General features: G+C 45.9%; 1 protein-coding gene and 1 non-coding gene across 3 annotated transcripts; both read left to right on the top strand.

Moving 5' to 3' along the window:
• Positions 1–1,391: 1,391 nt before the first annotated feature.
• On the top strand, positions 1,392–10,204 carry EIF5 (eukaryotic translation initiation factor 5). 2 transcript variants are annotated; one of them, XM_041759322.1, is made up of 12 exons: positions 1,392–1,548; positions 1,683–1,893; positions 2,798–3,077; positions 3,192–3,273; positions 3,739–3,911; positions 4,200–4,311; positions 5,014–5,156; positions 5,904–6,062; positions 6,368–6,529; positions 6,805–6,969; positions 7,288–7,422; positions 7,992–10,204. In XM_041759322.1, exons 3-12 carry the CDS (start codon positions 3,006–3,008, stop codon positions 8,079–8,081), a joined length of 1,293 nt encoding a protein of 430 aa, XP_041615256.1. In that variant the 5' UTR covers positions 1,392–1,548; positions 1,683–1,893; positions 2,798–3,005; the 3' UTR covers positions 8,082–10,204. The 2 variants fall into 2 exon arrangements, with proteins under 2 accessions (XP_041615256.1, XP_041615257.1); XM_041759323.1 differs by lacking the exon at positions 1,392–1,548 and having other exon boundaries at positions 1,555–1,893.
• Positions 4,617–4,740, top strand: LOC121494100. Its single transcript, XR_005988737.1, has one exon. It is a non-coding gene; the product is annotated as a small nucleolar RNA SNORA28 (small nucleolar RNA).
• Positions 10,205–10,471: the final 267 nt, after the last annotated feature.

Here is a 10,471-nt window from a genome sequence, read left to right as displayed (position 1 = left end):
TGTACGATCACACACACACACACACTGTGTGATGATAACATAAGCTCCTATAGCAAAGACACAAATCACTTTCCCCAATTCCAAAAGGCCCTTTTATTTTCAGATGGCCCTTTTATGAACCTCCCCACCCACACTGTCAGCTTTATTGTTTTATTTTTAATTTTTATTTATTTATGATAGTCACACACAGAGAGAGAGAGAGAGGCAGAGACACTGTCAGTTTTAAAATGAGGTATAAAGCTTGCAAATCATGGAAGAACATCCTGAAGTTTGATAAAAACCATCGCACCCTTCGGTTCCAACTTTCTTGCATATTTAATTGGTCTAAAAGAGGGCAGCCCCTGACCCACCTCACCCTGTCCTCAACAACATTGCTACTTTCTGCAGCCCGGGGACACTTGGCCCTGAGGGCTAGGGGGCTCCTTAGAGACCGCAGGGAGTGGATTAGAACCCACATCCCCATCCTATGGCTCTTGGTTTTACCACAGCCTGCTATGCTGGATTTCAGGGTGGACTCGTTGCGCTTTCACGGTAGCAACTCAAACTCTTAAAAATGAGTTTCTGAAAGAACGGGAGAGCTGCTGCAATTGCTTCAACAGGATGAAAACATCACTAAATGATCAGGCAATGCGACCTCATTAGGAACACCTGCTTTGGGCTGTGCTTCGCCCACAGCAAGGAAGCCGCGGTGGATCCCCCGAGAGGTGGGTGCCGGGAATTGGAACCCAACGAGATGCTTCGTTTGAGCAAAGTTATTGTGGAGGACGAGGACCCGGGGCCTCTTCCCAGACGCGCTTTCTGGAGGGTCCTGGGGTTCCCCGGACCAATATGGGGTTCACCTCTTTAGAAGGCGGGTGCACGGGAGCGCCCAACCCTGCCAGGCCTGCAGGCCGGAGGCCGGGGAGAGAGCCAGGCCGGCGGGCCCAGGAGCTTAGGAGGCAGCGCTCAGGATGAAAGACCCGGGCCCGCCCATCACCACCGGCCGCCCAGGCCCAGGCCCAGGCCCAGGCCCAGGGAGCGGGGAGGAAGAACAACTTCCTCCTCGAGCCCCGGCGACCGGCGTCCCCCAAGGGCCGGAAAGGGCAGGGAAGACGTCCCCCGCCCCGCCCCCGGGCGAGGCTGCGCGCCCGCCGCGAGAGGAACTCGGCAGGAACGAGGCCAGGCCGAGGCGGCGGGGGAGGGGAGCCAACCGCCATCTTGCCCCCGGCACCCAAACCGACAAAGCGCGGCCCCGCGCCCAGCTCCCGCCGCGGCCTGCAGCTCTCGCGAGACCGCGAAGGCCTCTGGGACGGGCGGGGGAGGGGAGGGCAAGCGAAGAGATCCGGGACCCGGGGACTGGGGGCGGGCTGAGGCGGCGAACGGGGCCCTAGGAAGCAGGAGGGGCGGAGAAAGACGCGATTGACGCGGCACGTGGACCAATCACGAGCGAGTTCGGGCGCGCCTCAGGCCAATGAGCGGTGCGGACTGGCGCGGGGGGCGGGCGCTGGGGCCGAGGGTAGCTTGAGCGCGGCGGCGGCGTTGTTCAGTCAGAGCGAGAACATTCCAGAGGTGAGTCCGGTGGAGGGGCGGCGGCCCCGCGCCCCCTCCCCAGTCCTCCCCGCCCCCTCGACCCCCGCGGGCCGCTGGCTGGCGGGGAAGGCGCCCCGACGCCCGCGGCTCACGGCGCCGTCTCTCCGCGCCAGGTCGCCAGGCCCCGGGCGCTGAAGGGTGTGGACCCCGGACGTCGCTGGGACAGCCCCTCCCCGCTGCTCGGCGGCGCCTGGCCCGGCCGCTGCTCGCTGCGCTGCTCCGCCGCCTCCGCCGCCCCTCCTCGGACTCGGGTTCACACGCGCCTCACTTCATCCCAGTCCCGGGCGAGCAGCGTTGGGTTTATGTCTTTATTTGACGAAAACGGTGAGTCCGCGGGCGGGCCGGCGGGGAGATGGCGGCCGCACAAGATGGCGGCGCGCCGCGTGACCCGCGCGCGCGTGTGGCGCAGTTCGGGCGGGCGGGCCCCGCGCCCCCGCCGCCCAGCCCTCCGCCCCGGCCCGGGCCCGCGCCCCCGCCCCTCCGCGCCTCCCCTTCCCCCCCCTCCGCCCCGACCCCCTCCCCGCCTGGCCCCTGCCCCTCCCCCGCCCCGCGGGAGCGCGCCGCGCGGGCTGACTCAGGCCCCATTGCTGCATTCATGAGTCATCGCCCGCGCGGGGGCGGGGGCGGCCCGGGCCGGCGCCCCTTGGCGCTTTCGCTTCCCGCGGCGCGCATGGCGGGGTCGCTGCCCCGGGCGGAGCGGCCGGTAGCCATGGGCACCGGAGCGAAGGTTGCGCGCAGAGCGGGGACGGGGCGGAGCGGCGGCGGTCCGTGCACGCTCCCGCGAGACCCGGATTGGGGCAGGGCTCCTTCAGGGGCGCGCTCGGTGTTGAGCCGGGGGGCGGCGGGGCCGGGGGTCGAGGGTGCGAAGTTTGCCCAAAAACCCAGCCTGGGTCTGCGTTCGTCTCCACGGCGGTTGTTAGAACATGGCCGCTCCGCCGAAGCAACCCTGGGACGGGCGGGTGGTGTGGGCTTCGGGGTAAACCCCGGGCAGGCAGCCGAAGCCGGGCGGCTTGTCGTGGGAAGTCTGGCAGCTCCCAGCTGGAGGCCCTTTAGGTTGCGACAGGTGTTCTGTGTTCGAGGAGAATGTTAGCAGCTTCTCACGTGAACTGTGATGCTTCCTAATGTGGCAGAACGAGGCCTCCTTAGCTGGGAGGCGGAGGGAGGTTTCCTCCTGCGGGAATCACGTTTAAACGTTGGGGGTTGTGTGTGCTTTTCCTTTCTCTTTCAGAGCTGTTGCGCAGCCATTGGTACCTGTATTGGGGAAACATAGCATACAAGCAAGAAGCTTACAGCCTCAGTGGCGAAAATTTTTTCATGTCAGAGACCGAGAACTCTTGCAGTCGTTTATGTCATCCCTTCTTCTCCAGACAGAAGATACCAAAAAGTTGCAATCAAAGATCTCTTCATCTTATTGATAAAGCCACTAATAAGCCAAAATGTCTGTCAATGTCAACCGCAGTGTGTCAGACCAGTTCTATCGCTACAAGATGCCCCGTCTGATTGCCAAGGTAATTAATGCTGATCTTCATTTTAGTAATGAAACCTAAGCTCTCTTCCTAGATTGTTAAAGACTGCATCTCCTCAGGTAGATAATGCAAAATTAAAGCTTTTTTTTTCCTTAGGTTGAGGGCAAAGGAAATGGTATCAAGACAGTTATAGTCAACATGGTTGACGTTGCAAAGGCGCTTAATCGGCCTCCAACGTGTAAGTAATGCTTCTTAAGAGGAGTTTGAAAAAGCATATTATGGATATGATCGTGACAAGCTTCAATCTGTGTATCTTGATTGAGTTGGGGTTTTTTTTTTTTTAAGATTTTATTTATTCATGAGAGATGCAGATAGGGGCAGAGGGAGAAGCAGGCTCCATGCAGGGAGCCTTATGTGGGACTCAATCCTGGGTCTCCCGGGTCACATTCTGGGCCGAAGGCGGCGCTAAACCGCTGAGCCATCCCTGCTCCCCTCTTGATTGACTTGTATGATAGTTTGTTTCAGGGTTAAGTGGAATTTTGGGCTTGAAAACCCAACTGATGTGTTAGTTGCTATTAGTAAACAAAACTACCCAAGTAAGACATATTCTTAGCTCCTATGAAAGTACCAAGAGTCTTATTTGTAGGAGGGTGAGTCAGCCAAAAACTTAATTTTCTCCCCCCCCTCCCCCCCCCCCCCATAGATCCCACCAAATATTTTGGTTGTGAGCTGGGAGCACAGACCCAGTTTGATGTTAAGAATGACCGTTACATTGTCAATGGATCTCATGAGGCGAATAAGCTGCAAGACATGTTGGATGGATTCATTAAAAAATTTGTTCTTTGTCCTGAGTGTGAGAATCCTGAAACAGAGCTGGTGAGTCCTTTTTGAGATTTTTGTCAGAAAGAGGAAAACCTACACCTGCTTTTGTGATCAGTCCTTTGATATTACCAAATTTAGTTTAAGAGATGGCAAATTTAGTTGGAAATTAAAGCAGCAAATTTTTTAGAAATTTTCTATTTTGGCTTTTCTAAGATCATTTTGTTAAAAACAATTTTGTATGTTAGGCTGGAATTATATATAGTTAGGTATTTGAACACCTGTTTTTTGCAAAATTTTATTGTAGGGCATAGATAACACTTGTCTTTACCCCTTTTTTGGCAGCATGTCAATCCAAAGAAGCAAACAATAGGTAATTCTTGTAAAGCCTGTGGCTATCGAGGCATGCTTGACACACATCATAAACTCTGCACGTTCATTCTCAAAAACCCACCTGGTAAGTCTTTATGATCAACTTGTAAGAACTTAACAGTAAAGCAATTGATTGTTGGAAACAAAGCAGAAGTTTCTTTAGTGCTATGAAACTAGAATATAAGGAATTTCCTATTTTTGTGCCTTGATCTATTACCTTGAAAGATGTACTGTTAAAGATAGAACAGGCTGTCAAATTAAGACTGGTCACTTAGGAAGAAATAGATTCGTGTAAAATAAACTGTGCAATTCCAGCAAAGGATCTCCTGTAATATACTGTTGTGAACGAGGGTCCTGACTCATTAAGCCTAAGTGGGTTTAGAACATTGCAAGCAACACTCTGTGGCAGATGATGGAAGTTGTCTGACACAATTTGAGCTTGCTATAGCAAGAAAGTCTAACCTATTCCAGTGTTCTCCTCAATGAGACCAACTGTTATATAGACTTAAACAACGTTCCAGCTTTTACCTAAAGTGCATTTGAGATGTACTGTTATTTGGGTATATGAGGGATGAGAGGGTCAGGAGTGCCAATCTTCACTATCTGGTCTACTGGGACATCATCACTTCAGTTTAATCCTACTGAACAGTTAATGCTTCTACTATTCTGGGACATTTCATTCTTACCCTTAATTTTTTAGATAGGAAATGACAGTGGATAAATTTGGTCTGTAAATCCTACTAGAATTATAAGTAGCATTGTTGTTTCTTTTTTTGTTCTCCTGTAGAGAATAGTGACAGTGGTACAGGGAAGAAAGAAAAGGAAAAGAAAAACCGGAAAGGCAAGGACAAGGAAAATGGTTCTGTGTCCAGCAGTGAGACGCCCCCACCCCCACCACCAAATGAGATCAGTCCTCCTCCACATGCTGCGGTGAGTGCAGGGATGAAGGTGGTGGGCACCAAAGTTGAGTGAAATACATGGTTGATGGGGACAGAAATAAGGAAAGTCATCATTTTTTTTTTTTTTTTTAAGATTTTTATTATTTATTCATGAGAGGCAGAGGGAGAAGCTGGCTCCCCACAGGAAGCCTGATGTGGGATTAGATCCTGGGACTCTGGGATCACACCCTGAGCTGAAGGCTCAACTACGGAGCCACCCCAGGTGTCCCTATCTTCCATTTTATTTTTATTTCATTCATTCATTCATTCATTCATAGAGACACAGGCAGAGGGAGAAGCAGGCTCCATGCAGAAAGCCTGACGTGGGACTAGATCCCGGGTCTCCAGGATCACACCCCAGGCAGCAGATGGCGCTAAACCACTGCACCACCCGGTCTGCCCCCATCTTCATTTTAATACTGCAATGATACCAGGGATCCCTCGGTGGCTCAGCAGTTAGCACCTGCCTTTGGCCCAGGGCATGATCTTGGAGTCCTGGGATCCAGTCCCACGTCAAGCTCCCTGCATGGAGCATGCTTCTCCTTCCGCCTCCGGCTCTTCCTCCCGCCCCCCCCCCCCAAATAAATCTTTTTAAAAATTTGCAATGATACTTTGGGTTCCTGGTTCTGTAGGTAAGTCCAATTTTTATGGAAAATAAATCCAGTGCCATTAACGTGACTAGAAATCTGGAATGTTTTTGCATTTTTGAGGCATTTGACAACAATGCTGTTCTTGACAGGAAGAAGAGGAGGATGATGATTGGGGGGAGGATACGACTGAGGAAGCTCAAAGACGAAGAATGGATGAAATCAGTGATCATGCAAAAGTTCTAACACTCAGTGATGATTTGGAAAGGACTGTTGAAGAGCGGGTCAATATTCTGTTTGATTTTGTGAAGGTAAGAACTTCAAGAGCAGCTAAACATTTTTTAATCACCCTCAAGTCTTGAGGTTTTAAGGTATTTATTACTTTATATTTGTGATCTGGCACATAATTTTTCTCCATGATGTCTTGAATACTCAAACTTACTTTTTTTTATTGAAATTACTTTTTGCAGTGCTTCCAGGTACTATCTTTGGCATGTGCATATTAACTAAAAAATCCCGAAGCTATAATGGGAAAAGTTTATGAAAGTGGGGAGGAATGGGCATCTCTAGAGCAAAATGTGTCTCCATTTCGCTGAATTGCTCCCTTTATTTGCAGAAAAAGAAAGAAGAAGGTATTATTGACTCGTCAGACAAAGAAATTGTTGCTGAAGCAGAAAGACTGGATGTAAAAGCTATGGGTCCTCTTGTTTTGACTGAAGTTCTTTTTAATGAGAAGATTAGAGAACAAATTAAGAAATACAGGCGCCATTTCCTACGAGTAAGCGAATTGTTTTGTGAGATTTAGAGATGAATGACCCTGGGAAGATGTTGTCTGTCATCCTAAAACGAGATAATTGACCTACCTTATCAAGCGCAGGACTAAGTAGAAAATGCTGTATAATAGTCTCTTAGAGAGTAAAGCATAGATTTTATGCATTGACTTTTTGAACTTGAACCACTGTTTAAGCCCGTAGTCTTAAGGAACAATTTTGAGAGATGAGTATACTTAAAACTTCTTTAAAAGTTTGTTAATATCAACATGTTTGTTTCCAGTTTTGTCACAACAACAAAAAAGCTCAACGGTACCTTCTTCATGGTTTGGAGTGTGTGGTAGCAATGCATCAAGCTCAGCTCATTTCCAAGATTCCCCATATCTTAAAGGAGATGTATGATGCAGATCTGTTGGAAGAAGAAGTCATCATCAGCTGGTCAGAAAAGGTGGGGAATAGATAACAAACAGCCTCTTGAAGATCAGTTGTTGGGGCACTTTTGAAGAAGTAATTCCTGATACTTAAGTTTCTTCTACATTGAAATGCAGTCCTTGGTATAACTCAGGTGATTCCCACAATGGCAACTTTCTACTAATAATGGAAGGAAGTATTTAGATTCTTGGTTACTTGTTTGCTGAGTACATGTATCTGTTGAGTCAAGATTAGGATGTGACCCAGTTCCTTCAAAGAGCTCAGTGTGTAGGTGGTTATATAAATTAATTTTTAGATTTCTCCAACTAAGGAAATTGTATTGAACATTTTTTAGGCCTCTAAGAAATATGTCTCAAAAGACCTTGCCAAAGAGATTCGTGTCAAAGCAGAACCATTTATAAAATGGTTGAAGGAAGCAGAGGAAGAATCTTCTGGCGGTGAAGAAGATGATGAAGATGAGAATATTGAGGTAAATTACGTTATGATTTGGGATTAAGAAATGGTAATCCGGTAATTCTAAATTTTTAGATGGAGCAAAATATGGTCTTGATAATTTGGGAAATTATCGTGTTGATATAAAGGATTGGGGGAAATGTCTCCTGCCCCTAAACAGGATTGGAAATAGGGTTTAGTTAACAGCCGGTTGAGTATAGAGGCGCTAGTTTGTCCATAAGAATTAAGGTGGTATCAGACTGGAGAGAGAAAACTCCGTTTTCATCTAACAAAAAGTTTGAAAAAAATGGCAGCTGTGGGGCGCCTAGCCTAGGTGGCTCAGTTGGTTAAGCATCCAACTCTTGATTTTTACTCTGGTCATGATCTCACAAGGGTGTGAGATTGAGACCTGCTTGAAACCAGTGTGGAGCCTGCAGGTCTCTTCCCTTTCACCGACCCCCATTTGCACACACTTTCTCAAAAAAAAAAAAAAAAGGTGACTGGGTAGTTTTTTCTTCTTTGTTGACCATTGATTTGTATTGCTGTTTTTATAGATAGGTTTATTAGGATACAGACTTAACACCGTCAATAAAATTGTTTTATCAGGTGGTGTATTCGAAGACTGCCAGTGTACCTAAAGTTGAAGCTGTGAAGTCTGACAACAAGGATGATGACATTGATATTGATGCCATTTAAAGGGGTGGGTGCAGCCCAGCTTAACGGTGTAATGCTGCGAATCTTTCTGCATCATCAGCCAGAAGTGCAACATGTATGTGCAAAAGCTAAAATGGCTTAACATCATGCTACACTTTCTACTAAAAATGTATTGCTGTGAGTGGTCTGTAATTAAGCCCAACAAGACATCTAGGGAGTCCATACACATATCAGTGAGCAGATATAGTTTGCTTATTTATAGCATGTTTCTTTTTGAAAAATTAGTGGTGGACACATTTGGATCACATGTATACAGTTAAATAAAGATTTGATTTTGGTCATTCTTCAGATATTGGCTCTGAATGACTTAAGCTGAAATGGCTCCTTTTTTTAAAATACTGCACCACCATTAACCTGATAGGATTCTTGGAGCCTATTAGATATTGTTAGATGCTGAGACTGTAAAGATGTTCTCAGCAGAATGTAAACATAAGCTTACTTGTAATTATCTTAATCAGCCATTGAGAAATATAGTACTTTTCAAGTGTTCAGTCCTTCAAATTGGCATATGGTAATGTACATTCTTTCCATGCTGAGGTGGACTGATCATCAAAATGGCAGTGCAACATCTTTATCTTCTTGAAGTGAAAATGACCTGAGTGTCCTATAAATAATTTTAAGAGCAGGTTTTGAAACTTGAATTGTGTTTTTTCAGTTCGTGTATACTTAACCCCAAATTGTAGTCTTTGGAGTCATGTGCATTGCACGTTGGATGAGCCAGGGGAATTATTACATTAACAAGCATTTTATGTGTATGTAGCTGTTGCTTTGTACTAAGAAAATTCTGAAACTAGGATGTGATTATATAGTAAGCTATGATTTTATTTGGGGGAAGCAGGAAAAGGTGCACTAAATCTCTAGCAAAAACTGAGCATAATTTTTCAAGTTTTATTCTTATGGTTGAATTAGTTTCAAAATGTTAAGGCATACTGTATCTTTTGTTCATTGTGGATTTCCTCTTGATAATATGGTTTGTTCTTTAATGCCTTTTACATGTCGATAATAGCTTATGCTTTTTAGGTTTTGGTTGCTATCTTGCCAAAATAAGTGTTCCTGTGTCTCAAACTTGATCCCCCCCCCCCCATGTCTTATTTAAAACAAAACAAGACAAAAAGCTAAAAGCATACTTCAAGTTAAAGCCTATATTTTGGTGTAAGACTGAAGGTGTTCTTTATTTCATATTGAATATAGCCAGACACCCAAGAAGTCTGATGATGGCCACTGAAAGCAGGTGATCAGGGGCCTGACCCCAGCCCATCCTGAGGTGTTTAGACTTGGGAATAACTTGGTGAATTCTTTGCTCAGTTAGCTGATCTCAACTAACTATGGGTTATGGCTTTATCTGAGAAATCATCTTTAAGGGAAAAACCTGTTGCATTTATTCCTTGCCACAAAATACACTGGGAATCAACAATCCAAAGGGTTAAGTTCGTTGGGAACACTGTCTTGCAGCATCTTTTTCTTTTGTTATCCATTTTCAAAGATTATAATGAGACCTTAATGTATGTAAGAATTTTTCACATTGGAAATTATACAAACATTTGATATGCTAAAATCTTGTTAGCTGGATATTTCAAGGAGGTAAAATCAAGTAATCTTACTGGAGACATACAGATTTGGTCCTCCGCCCCCCCTGCCTTTTGATGGATTTTAATGAGTGAAGCAAAAGCACCAATCTGGAGGGAATGTGTTTTGTCACACCAAAGAGATGAAATTTTTGTAAATTTACATCTCACTTAGGTTGCAGATTCTTTGCCATAGGCCAATTTGCTTTCATCTAAAATTCTATGGGAGATAGGGATGACCAAGCCAAGTTGCATTCAACATAATGTTAAGCTAATGAGGTTCTGTTAGTTTGGGAGGTTTTTTTCTTTTAACCTGAAGGAAAACCTATTTGGGGCTTCTAAACACTAAAGAGAAAGTTTTGGCTTAGACTAGTATTCAGTCTGGTGCCAAACTTCCAATGGAATTCAAATCCACGGAATAGAAGTTTTATCCATAGAGGCTATCCTAATAAATTAATCCTTCACTTTGATCTATTTGATGGTCTTAAAATTTCCTGTTTCAAACAGCTACATTACTTGATTAAAACAATGTTAAAATTATATTTTGTCTCTGCTTTAATATTAAAACTAATTTAGATTCTTATTTTATTAAGATCAAAGCATTGAACTTTCCTGTGTTTTGTAGCTCATGCTCTGGATATGTGTTGGGATGTTTCATGGTTGCCAGTCCCACTCAGAAAACGGATGCTGCTCATTACTGTGGGTCAGTGGCTTTCCTTAGGTTTTGTTCTCTCTCAAACTGGAAACGGTCTGCCTTGATTTGGGTTCTTGACATCTTGATGGGTGGTTACTTTAGGAAATTGAAAT

The sequence above is a fragment of the Vulpes lagopus genome, chromosome 6 (genome assembly GCF_018345385.1).
Source record: "Vulpes lagopus strain Blue_001 chromosome 6, ASM1834538v1, whole genome shotgun sequence".
NCBI lineage: Eukaryota > Metazoa > Chordata > Mammalia > Carnivora > Canidae > Vulpes > Vulpes lagopus.
The sequence above is the reverse complement of the archived record's forward strand: the minus strand, read 5'-3'. Positions and strand labels throughout refer to the sequence as shown.

Bases quoted from the DNA above. Each gene is read 5' to 3' on its own strand.
- EIF5 (XM_041759322.1), top strand. From the start codon at position 3,006: ATGTCTGTCAATGTCAACCGCAGTGTGTCAGACCAGTTCTATCGCTAC. The intron at 3,274-3,738 runs GTAAGTAATGCT...CCCCCCCCATAG, and splicing joins GCTTAATCGGCCTCCAACGT to ATCCCACCAAATATTTTGGT. The intron at 6,063-6,367 runs GTAAGAACTTCA...CTTTATTTGCAG, and splicing joins TTCTGTTTGATTTTGTGAAG to AAAAAGAAAGAAGAAGGTAT.